Source organism: Cupressus sempervirens, chromosome 9 (assembly GCF_028749045.1).
Source record: "Cupressus sempervirens isolate cs-2001-9-10 chromosome 9, ASM2874904v1, whole genome shotgun sequence".
In the NCBI taxonomy this organism is placed as follows: domain Eukaryota; kingdom Viridiplantae; phylum Streptophyta; class Pinopsida; order Cupressales; family Cupressaceae; genus Cupressus; species Cupressus sempervirens.
Genome location: NC_143126.1, coordinates 515,848,451 through 515,862,196, shown reverse-complemented (window position 1 = coordinate 515,862,196; position 13,746 = coordinate 515,848,451). Strand labels below are relative to the sequence as shown.

The 13,746-nt window shown below is 37.7% G+C and overlaps 1 protein-coding gene across 2 annotated transcripts in view; it reads left to right on the top strand.

Moving 5' to 3' along the window:
- Nucleotides 1-1,793: 1,793 nt before the first annotated feature.
- Nucleotides 1,794-13,746, top strand: part of LOC149539620 (bifunctional 3-dehydroquinate dehydratase/shikimate dehydrogenase, chloroplastic-like) — a 104,645-nt gene continuing 92,692 nt past the window's right edge. The window contains exons 1-2 of one of the 2 annotated variants that reach the window (XM_089800849.1): nucleotides 1,794-1,942; nucleotides 2,674-2,997. In XM_089800849.1, coding sequence (XP_089656975.1) covers nucleotides 2,789-2,997 — 209 coding nt within the window. In that variant the 5' untranslated portion in view covers nucleotides 1,794-1,942; nucleotides 2,674-2,788. Of the gene's footprint in view, nucleotides 1,943-2,668; nucleotides 2,998-13,746 lie in introns of both variants that reach the window. The other variant, XM_089800848.1, reaches the window with a different exon arrangement.

Genomic DNA, 13,746 nt, shown 5'->3' with positions numbered 1-13,746 from the left:
CTATCCAATCAAAGCTAGATTTTAAATTTGAAGACATTTAAAACAGAAAGAAAGTATTATAGGCCACATATGTATTTAACTACATTTCTATATAATTTGCAATGGTCTATACAAAATCTTTTCTTTTCTTACATAACAATTTCTTAAATTTTTTATTATATTTTTATGACAAAAAAATAAAATATAGGAACAAGACCACGAATCTATTTGGACCTTGAAATCAAGGTTTTAAATAAAATGACATATAAGATGAAGTGTACATTGCTCTCTAGCTTACAAAAAACTACATATTTAAAAATCAATTAATGTGGGGCATTGAATCTCTTATTTTATTATTAGAGTAATAAATAGCAAAATAAAACATAACAATAATATACAATTCAAAAAGCACACATTTCAACATGAGATATACAAGTCACAAATAATGTTGGGGAGATGAAGAGTTAAAAATTATATAACATAGAAGCCTTCACTAGGTTGTTTTATAGACATGACCTTTTTTTGCCAATAAGACAAAAAAATATTAAAATGTTATGAGATAAGACACATCTTCCTTATTTTTGGGAAATAACAATTATTTGTCCATTTAGTAAAATAATATGCAACAATTAGATGAAGTTCAAACACACACACAAATTTCAATATCAAATATAAAATATTATAAAAAATGAAAGTTGGGAAATCAAGATTAAAAATAATAATAATATGTAAAGGATAAGCCTTCTCTATATAATATTGACTCTTTTATTGACATAAATATTTAATTGAGAAGACATAAAAAAAATATGACTAAATTAACTTTTTTCATAAATAAATTTATAACAAATCAGTTGTTTACATATTTTAAAAAGAATCACATGTCTATTATTAAGATACTTGTCTTCAGGTCTAGGAGAACCTCATATTCTTATAAAATTTATGATCTCTTCTCAATACTTCACGGGGAAGTGTGACGAATATTTCAATCTGCTCTAAACCAAATGTTCTACAATGAATTATGATTCTTAAAATTGCTATTTTGTTTGACCAACCTTCCTTTTCAAAGAAGATCACATAAACAAGGTGCATGAATTATCAACTCACTAGATATCTTTTTGACTGACATTATGCTGGTCAACATGATGCACTTCACGCCAATGCAAGCCAACTCAAATGTGGGACAGTACTCAATCCAACCTCTCGAAAACGGTGGTGTTTGATTTCGTTTCCCATTTTTAGATAATACTAACCCGAAAAGGCATTGAACTGGGTACACAAACCACCCACTTTGTTTTTACCTGCTACGACTCAAAGTGGAAGCAACTTGTGGGGTCAGCCCTGTCGTTATGCTTACCAAACACGAAAAATCAACTATGCATTGACACTTGCTGTCATGCACATCAATCTCTCATAATAAACAAAATGCCTGATTGCTCAAAGTACAAGAATTCAACAACTGAAGAACAATTTGTTGTTTAGCGCACCTCATTTTCATGTAGTGAACACCGAGGAATTATGTGCCACCTACTAATTTGGTCTACCTAACAGGACCGATGGCCGTCAAATCTCATGCTCACCTAGCCCACCAAATCACCAACCCCAAATTTCATTTGCTGTTCATACAGATGGGTACTTTCAACGTCCCTTCTTCGCTGCATTGGGCTTTAGGACTCTTCACTCTCCACCCAAGTCGAGACAGCCGCGTGTAGTTGGACAGAACAGAAACTTGGTGGTACCTCGTGTGCGTGTATCTACTCATCCAGTCCTATTGTGATTTCGTGGTCTTTATCTGCCTTCAAACATTCAATTTGACTGGCTGACTGCCCTCATTCGCATCGTTTGCAGTGATGTAAAAACATTTTTTATACATGCATTGTGTTTCTGTTACAAATACGAATCTGATGGAGCAAGGTCAAATTTCTAAATAAACAAGGAAGGATTGATTTCAGAGCTGGTAGAATTTGTAAGTGTGCAAACTGTTCTTGTCTCAGGCTTAGATTTCCATTCAAATGTGTATGCAATGCTATCTAAGTCAGTCGATTTGGTTGTTTCTGTATGCCTTCACTTGTATCCATGATTTGGGTGTATCTAGTTTTCTTTACTCGCTGGTTATATATTTACGGGTTCTCATCTAGACTCACGTTTCATTCTATGCTAAACCATTCTCTCAGGTGCCTTTCCAGTTTTTGGATGTTCTTTGTATAGGTTAGAGTATTTTTTGATCTGGGTGCAGAAACAAATTAATACAATTATTGTTTAATAATTAAAAAAACAATTTTCTCGTAACTCTTGCTACTGATTTAAGTGTATCCGGAATTGGGAACAGTAGGCGAATCAGAGTAGACTAGGGATTAGTCGATTCGTAGCATAAACCTGTCAAATATAAGATTCAGGTTAAGCCAAACTAGGGGTTATCATGGCGTTAAGGCAATCTGATAAATGGGATAGCAATATGCAGTAACGAGAGCCATAGAGTAGATTGCATAGCTGTATTTATCTGTATTGGGAAAACGCTATTCTAGTTGCGGGGCACCATATTTGTCTTAATGCTGATACCAAAGAGCTGGCTAGAGTTAATGTGGACGTAACAAGCTATTAAGATCTTGCAGTTATATCATTCTTTGGGAATATAGAAGTAGAAGATTATCATACTGAGCGAATTCTTACTGAGTTATTTTTTTGTCAACAGAGCAGCTTCTATGTAATCCTGTGTTGTACCAGTCACGTTCAAGTATGGAGCATTGCTTTCGCTAAAATACTCAAAGATAGTTGTGGATTTTACGAATAAATCTGAGCAAGATAACTGACAATGGTAGCGATGGCTCAAAATGGCTGTTTCCTCTGTATCCCCCTTGTGGCCCATACTATTGAAGAGATGGTGTCTCAAATGCAGCAGGCGCATATTCAAGGTGCAGACTGCGTAGAGCTTCGCATTGACCATCTGAAAATTTTCAATCCCCAAGTGGATTTACAAACGCTTCTAAAATCCAGAACTTTGCCTGTTATTGTTACTTACAGGTATACCTTTTTTTTTCGTAGAATTGCATGGTTTATTTAATATAATCAACCGATATTGCTGTTGGAAAAAGGAAAAAGAACATTTCTAAAACAGGAATATGGTTACAAACGTATAAAAAGTTAAAATCACTCACAAGGAGTACAAAAGGAAACCCAAAAAACTATGCAGTACCTATATCTTAATCTAAAAGCTGAATTGTTCCATATTGTTGAAGAATATAAAGAAATTACTTCTAATCAATCAGGTCAACGGAACTAAAACTAAAACCAAAACTAGAAGGCGGGTGATGACACATGTAGCACAAATTATTGTGTAGAATCTTAATAATAAGAACAATCCTATAAGAGCTTGAAAATTGAAAGTTTGAAACACATTTTAATGGTAATTTATCGTGCTTCCTTCAACCATTAACAATTCTATTTTGCTGCACCGATTTTCTTTTATCTTATATCGAGCCATTTCTGGTTTTCTTTGAAATGTTTTAAATACCATGGTACTATTTTCAACTACTTGTGAGGGTAGTATATAGCCCCCTGTTGATCTATGATCAGCATAAGCACTTAACCATGATTGCAGTGGCATGTCAGGTCTGATATGGGGTAAAAGGATGCTACTAGCTGATTCCCGTAGCATCTATCCCTTGTCCTTCTCATTGTATATACTATACAGCTGAGAACTGGTTTCCCAGCAAACCCGTTGTTTGGTTGATTAATTCACATTTAAGTCATTTTTGACTGAACATTTACAATGTTTTGGAACCTCATTAGCATGCTGCATTCACAGAACATGACAATTTTATATTATGTCTGTTGGGAGTTCCGTGGCTCTTATGTGCTGTATTTCTCTTTCTGGTGAAGTGCCATGTGTGAGATATAGCCAATTATTGCTCTATGATCTGTATGGTAACTGTAGCCATGATTGCAGGGGAGAGGGGAAAAATATGGGATAAAAGGATGCCACTAGAGGCACATTATAAACTTAGTATGTTGTCTAAATGTAGAATGCTAAGAACGTTTCAAAACTTCGTATATTGTGAGACTGGTTTCCTAACACTCAAATTGTTTGGGTGGTTGTCTCACATTTGTGAGATTTATAACTGAATGTGCACAAAGGTTTTAAACATCATTTGCATGTTACATTCACACAACATGATAGTTCAATAATATACCTCTAGGAAATTTTATTGCTTTTATATGTCATGGTACTCTTCCTGGCTAAGTGTCATGGGTGGTATATAGCTCAATATTGTTTTAAGTCTATGATCAGTATAATCACTTGATCCACGATTGCAAGGGAAAGGTCTGAGTGAGATGGGCTAAAGGGATGCCACTATCTGGTTCCTGTAGCTTCTTCCTTTTTCATTCTCATTTATTGGACAACTCAATATCATGCACTTGACCATTGATTTCAAAACAAGCACATTATCTGGTAACTGGTTTATTGTTCTGTGTTCTTAACATTTGTAACCAAATGCACACAAAATTTTGAAACATATTTAGCATGCTATATCCACACAATATGATAGTCTTCTAATATTCCTGTAACAGCTTCCAGTTTTCTGCTATGCCTATCTGTATATTTTGTTAATATAACTAGTGCATAACATTTTAGGTGGGCTTATCTTTTAGTTTAACAGCAAGAAATTTATGCATCCTTTACTCTTCTCTATATCCTCGATAATATTAGTATGCATGGCGTTCTTAGGTGACTTATCATTTAGTTGAACAACAAGAAATTTATGCACTCTAAGTTGATATTATATTACTTCCAATTGATGCTTAAATATAGCACACAGGTCAACCTAAGTAGAGATAATTTCTGTGACTTTTTTATAAAGCCTTTCATGTCTGTTTATTTTAGTGCCTCCTCATTTTCAAATTTCAGTTGATAATGTTCTAGAATTTGTTATGCTAGTTGATATCAAATTTCTTTCCTGCATTGTAAATGCCACTACATAACTCTGATTTATCTTCAATATTTCAAGTTTCCTTCTTCAGTAATTCAACAATGTACATGTGTTTTTTAATAACAGCAGAAATATCTGTTTCCTTGGAAGCACTCATCGCTAAACAGCCAACTAAAACAAAAGTTTAATAAGGACACTTGTGATTTTTTTTTGTGTCCCCTTAGTAAGACACATTTTTAGCTTGCTGTTTAGACGTTTCCCTTTGAAGATACATGGGTTTCAATTAGAAGAGCATTGACCAACACAAACACATTGGAAAACAAAGTTTTACTGTGGAAAGCTTCACTAGTGGAGGAAAAAGCAACTTGATAAGTGCCAATAGCATGACTACCTATCTTTATTAATTATAAACAAGTGCAAAAAGGGGTTGTTAGAACTACAAGCTCCTTCCTACTATCTGTTTGGCTCTCTGTTAACTGGAACCGACTTTCTCTGCGGTCCAATCTGTCAAAACACATATCAAAACTTCCAAGAGTTTCAAATGAACTTAGAACTTTCCTTTTCAAGTACTGGAAGCCTCTGAGCTAAAAAAAAAAGTGAATAACCAAAAGCCGCAACTGCTCATGTTCTCAACTGTGCATGCATTGTGGCATTTTTGTTTCTTTCCTTAAACATTTCTTTTGGTATGGTATTCTATCATGTGCTGCATTATAACAATCATTTGCTACAATATATCAATCAATCCACGTGATTGATAGTTGTGTACCATGGGAGATGTGTTGAATTGTGAAGGCCTATAGACACATGTTTTCCCTCCATTATATTTTGTCTCATCAGCTGATCATTTGTGATCTATAAATGCTGATGGCATGTATTGTAAACTTAATTCGTTTTTTCATTAATATAATTCCTCTGCTCTTAGTGTGGACGTAGCAACGATTTGTGGTGAACCACGATAAACTACTGTGTTTATGTGTTTTGCTGTTCTGTATTTTCTTTCACATTCTTAGTTATTTTACAATTGGTATCAGAGCCGTAATTGATTTTGGTGATCAATTTCCGAAGTCATGGAGGAAACAAGAGTGCAGAAATTCTCAGGGAAGAATTTCAGTTTTTGGAAGGTACAGATGCGATCACTTTCGGTCAAGCATGATCTTGCAATAGCAATTGAAGGTAAAGCAAAGAAGCCTACCGCCATGTCAGATGAAGATTGGACTAAAACTGATGAGAAGGCAATGGTAGAGATTTTTCTTTCGCTATCTCCCAATGTATTGTTCAATGTGAACAATGAAACATCAACAAAGGACGTATGCGACAAACTTCATAGTATGTATCAAACGGCATTTGCTGCAAACAAATTTTTTATCATGAAGAAGCTTTACAAATTGAAGATGAAGGAACAGCTCCATTGGTATGCCTCAAGATGACGAAAATAAGGTGGTCATCTTATTATGTTCTTTACCGGATAGCTGGGATGGTGTGGTAACAGCAATTAGCACTTCTGTAACTGGCACAAACAAGCTGGTTTATGATGAGGTGGCTTCTACGTTGCTTAGTGAAGACATGAGGAGAACTAATAAAGAGTCTTCATCCGGTGATGCGCTAACAATGGTTAGTACGGAAAATAGAGGAAGAACTCAACATAGAGGCAGAAATAATAACAACAACCGAAGGTCACAATCAGCTAGAAGGTCGCAGTCCCGAGGTAGACAAAACGGTTGTTGGTTTTGTGGAAAGGCTGGTCATGTTAAAAAGGACTGTAGAAAATATAAAAGAACTCAAGAAAAAGTTTTGGATAGCGGAGCAAACATCATTCATGATCCCGGTGATGGTGTTTTGGTTCTTGCAACAAGTGACACAACTTTGAATTCATGGGTAATTGACTCCGGGGCTTCATTTCATGCATCTTCTTGCAGCGAAGCCTTCACAAACTACAAGGAAGGTAAATTTGGGAATGTTTTTTTGGGTGATAACAAGCCTTGTGAAATCGTAGGAAAGGGTGATATTTTGTTATCAATTAAAGGAGGCGCTCAATTATTGCTTCAAGATGTTAGGTATGTTCCCAAATAAAAAGAAATTTGATTTTCGTTAGTCAGTTATATGCTCAAGGTTTTCTTACATTCCTCACGGACACATGGAAAATTACCAAGGGTTCCATGGTTATTGCCAAAGGGGATAAAGTTGGCAATCTATATGTTGTAGAAACTAATGATGAGGTGCGAGCTGCGATGACTGTTGCGAACAGCGATGCCGCACTTTGGCATCAAAGATCAGGCCACATGAGCAAGAAGGGGTTAGAGGTTATGCTTAATCGAGAGCAACTTCCGGGTCTCCAATCAGTAGATTTAGAATTCTGCGAGCATTGTCTTCATGGGAAACAAAAATGTGTGAGTTTTTTGAAACATGGTCATGACAAGAAGACAACACCATTGGAGTTGGTGAACTCAGATGTCTTCGGTCCAATAGAGGTAACCTCTCATGGAGGCGCAAATTTCTTTGTTTCCTTTTTTGATGATTGTACTAGAAAGGTTTGGGTTTATATGATGTCTAGAAAGTCTGAAGTTTTCTCCAAATTAAATTTTTTTAAAGCTCTTGTTGAAAATCAGAGTGGGTACAAAATTAAATATTTAAAATTAGATAATGGAGGTGAATTCTGTTCCTTGGAGTTTGATAAATTTTGTGCAGACCATGGTATTTGACGGGTGAAAGTTGTGCCATTCACCCCTCAAGAAAACGGGGCAGTGGAAAGACTAAATCAAACTATACTTGAGAAAGTTCGATGTATGCAATCTAATGTTGGTTTAGGCAAAGAATTCTGGGCGGAAGCTTGCAATACAGCAGTATACTTGATTATTTGAAGTCCTTCATCTCGTTTGGACTTTGGAATTCCGGAGGAGGAATGGCTGGGTAGAAGGATTTCCTACTCACATCTTCGAGTGTACGGGTGTCAAGCATTTGTTCATGTTCCTAAAGAAAAAAGGAGCAAGCTGGATTCAAAATCTCAGGAGTGTATCTTCATGGGTTATGGTGAAGATCAGTATGGATTTCGACTATGGGATCCTGTTGCAAAGAAGATTGTACGGAGTCGAGATGTGGTATTTAATGAGACAAAATTTCCGGCTCTTCAATCAGCATCACAGGAAAGAGTAGTTGAAGATTTTATTCCTATGCCTTTATTTAATGAGAATAATTCTTCATTAAACTCACAGTCATAGTCTTAGCCCATCATTTCCACTCCTACCTCTGTTCTAGCACCAAATCCTGCTCTTTCCTCATCCTCTGTTTCGAGCATGGATTTCTATCATGTTAATCATGGGCAGCCTAATGAAGAACTATTTGAACATACCTCACAAACCAGAGATTCCAATCACAGGATGTTCAGGTATCCCCAAACAATGAACACTTTGATAGCTCTGTTGGTCGGTACTCCACATTCAATCAAAGTGAGTGTCCAGAGTCAAGTCATGGAGTCAATGGTGGTTTTAAAGCTTTAGCTCACGGCATATGTCAATCAGCCAGGATAAACAGGGTGCCGTTCAAAGGTTCAATGCTCCTGGTTTTGGTGATAACAACCAGCAGGGATGTGTCAGCATAAACTCATGGCCCCCTCAATGCAGTCTTCAGCCTCCCAGTCACGTTTTTCCTCACCATATCAGCAATTCTAATTCTCAGGATAGACATCAAGAGCTTGTGGGACGCGGGATGCAAAATTGCAATGATTATAGGTTGTTGGAGATCAGTCTTAACAACAAATCAGTCACCGCTGAAAGAGGCATTACCGGTCTTGATGAGTCTCACGGCATTGAGTAGAATGTCTGTGGGTTTGGGGGTCTCTCACCCACACAGCAGTTGAAACAAAACTTTAATCTTGCAGGTGAAGAACAAGGAGCCATTAGTGGTCCCTCTCATTCACGTAGGGTTCAATGGTCAATTGCAAGGAATGCAGGGTGCAGGAAATGTTTTTGGAAATTGGCGTGATGCACAGTCCACACAACAAACAGAGCACGACATGTATGACAAACAAATTTGGGTGCAAGCAAATACTAGTGCAGAATTTGTTCCATCTCCCGCTCACATAAGTCGTGTGCAGAATAATCATACTGTGTTTGAAGATGTTGATGGTCTGTTGCCAAGCGCTCCGGTCGACTCTACTTCACCATTGGGAATGGGAAGTCAAAACAACCGCAACTTTGGGGATGGAAACATGGTTTCAAAAACCTCTGTAGCTATGCCTTTGCCGCCACACACATCTGGTTTTTTTTCTCACATCCCAGATCGTGATATTGGGAATTCCTCTCCCTTGGCAGTAGCAAATAAGAGAAGAATCTCAGTCACAGGCTCCCCATTTGAACTGGTCCCTTCTACAAATAACTCTAGTAAAGATAAAATAAAGGATTCTACAATTGAATTGAGGTGGTCTACAAGGCAAAGAAAAATGCCTGCAAAGTATTCGGATTATGAGCTACTTTATTCCGAAGAGGCAGAACCTGAGATATTAATCTCTGATCAAGTAGATGCTTGCAGAAGTACTGATAAAAATCAGTGGATGATTGCGATGGAAGAAGAGATGAACTCTCTTAAAACCAATAAAACATGGGACTTAGTTTCACTTGCACCCAACCGGAAAGCTCTGAAAAACCGTTGGGTATATAAAGTGAAAGAGGAAGATGGCAGAAGAAAGAGGTATTGTGCTCGACTAGTTGTCAAAGGGTATGCTTAGAAAAAGGGGCCTAGATTTTGAAGAGATTTTCTCACCTGTTGTACGCATGACTACAATCCGGGCAGTTTTGGGATTGGTAGCCATTTGGGACCTTGAGCTCGAATAGCTTGATGTCAAAACAACTTTTCTACATGGTGACATCAATGAGGAAGTGTACATAGAACAGCCTGAAGGCTTTGTTCAAAAGGGGAAAGAACATCTCTATTGTCGGCTGAAGTGAAGTTTGTGTGTGCTCAAGCAAGCTCCAAGACAATGGTACATTAAGTTTGATCGGTTCATGGCTGAACATAACTTCACCCGATGCGAATAAGATCCTTGCGTCTACTATACAAGACTTCCTAGTGGTGAGTTTGTTATTCTTTTACTTTATGTTGATGACATGCTAATTGTTGGTACTTCTCAAATAATCAGCAAGCTAAAGAAAGAGTTGGCTTCTCGGTTTGCCATGAAAGATTTAGGAGCAGCCAAAAAGATTCTTGGGATGATTATCACTAGAGATAGACAGAAAAAGGTGTTGATTTTGTCACAAAAATAATACATTGACAAAGTTGTAGAACAGTTTGGCATGGCTGAAGCAAAACACGTTCCTATTCCTCTTGCTCCTCATTTCCACCTAAGTTCTGATTTGTGTCCCAAAACACAAGATGAGAAGGATTTCATGCATAATGTTCCTTATAAATCAGCGGTTGGTAGCTTAATGTACGCTATGGTTTCTACATGTCCCGACATTGCCCATGCAGTGGGAGTAGTTAGTAGATTTATGAGCAATCTCGGGAAGCCTCATTGGGAAGCAGTGAAGTGGATATTGCGGTATCTCAAGGGTAAATCTGATTATGCATTGTGTTTTGGTAGAAATCATTCTCAAATGCAAGGATTCAGTAATTCAGATCTTGTCGGAGATCGAGAAAAGTGCAGGTCTACTACTGGATATGCTTTCATATTTGCCGGGGCTGCCATTAGTTGGGCCTCAAGACTGCAACATTGTGTTGCACTTTCTTCTACTGAAGCCAAATACTTGGCTCTTTCCGAAGGGGCTAGAGAGATGATTTGGTTGCAATGCTTATTCAGCGATTTACACTGGCAACAGGATGATTATGTTTTATTTTTTGATAGTCAGAGTGCAATTTTTATGGTTCACAATCATTCCTCTCAGTGATGCTCCAAACATATTGACAAGCATGCTCACTATGTTCGCTATGTGGTAGACGAAGGAAAACTAAAGGTAGTCAAAATTGATACGAAGATCAATCCGGCGGACATGTTGACGAACGTTGTTGCCAAGGAGAAGTTTGAATGTGCCAGGACTTTTCTTGGCCTTGTTGAAAAGAAGTAAGTCAGCATGTAGAGTAGGGGAATGGATGATCAGCTAGTGTATCTGTGTCTTCAGGTGGGAGATTGTTGAATTGTGAAGGTCAACAGACACGTGTTTTCCCTCCACTATATTTTGTCTCTTCAACTGATCATTTGTGATCTATAAATGCTGATGGCATGTATTGTAAACTTAATTCATTTTCTCATTAATATAATTCCTCTGCTCTCAGTGTGGATGTAGCCACAATTTGTGGTGAACCACGATAAACTACTGTGTTTATGTGTTTTGCTGTTCTGTATTTTCTTTCGCATTCTTAGTTAATTTACAAGATGGACCATTATTGTGGTATTCGTATGTTTTTGCTGCTTTTACCAGCTCCCAAATTCATATGTTACAAAATAATGGTTGCCTGTTGTAATGTCCCCTCTTTAGTTCGACATGGCATTGATCATGGATTTGCCTATTCCAGACTCTCGTAGGCAAATGGTGTGGAGAGAGAGTCAATTCTGTGGATCAGATGGTCATATCTTGCTCTTGAAGAAGTGTTAAGAGGTTATATTTTATTATTATGTGTTATTGGGGCCTACATGTTATAAATTTAAGTTGAGTTGCACTTTTTATTTTATAAAATTACTTTATTATAAAAAGTGCATTATAATGAGATTTTATAAAGGATGTTTCTAGAAGTTCTAGCAACTTCTTAGAAAAGTGAATAAATAGAGGGCTGGGCCTCTCATTTGGACATGCTTGGATTTGAGATTTCTTCTACTTCTTCCATTGTGGAGCAAATTTGTAGTCTCTTGGGTCTGCAAATTATTATTTGATCTTTGGGAACGAATCACTCCCTTGGATTGGCGACTTTGAGGGTGTGAAATATCACCTGAATTGTTGCATTTGAGGAGTTGGTAATTCAACCATCTCATTTGGACTTCATTGAGATTTAGTTATAAGGGTTTACTTTGGTTGGAATAAGGGTTTCAGTTGTGCCCTAGCATTTGTGGATTGATTAACAGGGTTTGAAGACACAGTTGTGCATTATTTTCAGACTGCCAGTCCAGGGTTTGGACCCACGTTTTTGCTCATAACTCCTAATTGGTTTGACGGATGAATTTCATATTTTAGGGGGTTATTCAGCAACCCTAGGTGCCCAGATTTATTGCTTTTGGAGTGACAAAAAACACTGCAATATTTTTATCTAGCAGCCGTACCAGGCCGTACCTGTACGGCCCTGTCAGTTGGGCAGCAGCAGCAATTTTGTGAGTCGGTTTGGGGCAGATTGTGAGGTCTTCGTGTGGCATCAATTCAGCATTTATATCTGGCAAAATTGGAGCTATTCCAGGTGCACAAACTGAAGTTTTGATTGCCAAAATATTGCATGTTATGGATTAGAACAGTCAGCACTGTCATTGCATAAATAGTTATTTCCAGTCATTAATAACTGTTGTAAAAGTTTCGTCATTTGCATTCCAAATCTGAACTGGGTTATTGTTCATGTCATAACATTGCATTGTCAAGAGCTTGATGTATTAGAAGTGCATAGTTGTGACAGTCTCTCATTGTAATCAGTTCTATTTGCTGTCATAAAATCAGAATTGCATTGGACTTCATATTTGAGTTTCATATTGTCATCTATCTCTTAGATTGGTAGTGTTATAATCTGGAAATTGTTGTTCATACATTATTGGCATCATATATTGAGGTTTCGTTGGACAACAATTAGTAATATTGCAGCCTTATTCGGTTACATGCCAACTGTTTGACAAAATTCGTAAGTCCAGTTTGAGGGTTTCAGTGGCCTTTATAATAAGGGTCATTACAGTGGTATTAGAGCTATAAGTCCTGCCATCCTGTGGAGGTCTTATAGGGAATTTGGAATAGCTGGATAGAAGGGAAAGTGTTTGACGAAATGTCAAAACACTAAAATCAGAACATTTATGAGCATGCAACAGAGGCTTTATAATTTCCGCAATACCAAAGCAAGACAAGATAGGATTTCAGACCTGCAGAGCGAACAGTCTAGCTCATCTGTACAGGTGGACATAGAATCCAGTCATACAGACATAGGGGAGGTATTCTTTGATCAAGACTACGACTACAATATGGATAGAGGCGGGAATGCCGGTCCAGATCAGCAAGAGGAAAGATTTTTACAGTTATTAGACACCTTGGCACAGGGACAGCGATTAGCCGAACAAAGAGCACAGGAACAGAATCAGAGAATGGAGCTTATGATATAGATGATGGCTCGTCAAATGGGGTTGAACGCTAACATAGGTGGAGGAAATAATCAGAATGGTAACAATCAGAATGGGATTAATCAGGATGGGATACATAATGAGGCGAACAAGTTGGGAACAATTTTGGTCATGCACCCCAGCAAGCTAGGACAGTGAGTTCGAGACCTATGATTCCCACGTTCATTCCTAGAGCTCCAGAGCAGCCAGTACCAGAACCCCAGATCACAGACATACAGGATCAGCTGAGGAGAGATTGGGAAGCAGGAGGTCCAGATTTTACAGCTGCAATCACCTTTAGAGAGTATATGGATGTGCGGATGAAGCATATGCCCCGTGGACATGACAGGACTCAGAGCTATGAGCTACGAAAGAAAGTAGGGAAACTTCAGTTACCATATTTTGATGGCTCGGGGAAGTCTACAGCAAGAGCTTGGGTTCAAAAACTTGACACATACTTTCAATTGAACCCTATGTCTGAGGAAGAAGCTATTAAGTATGCAGCAATTCACCTGGATGGGTTAGCACACGAGTGGTGGCATCATGGTATGATCACTATGGGTCATGCACACATTA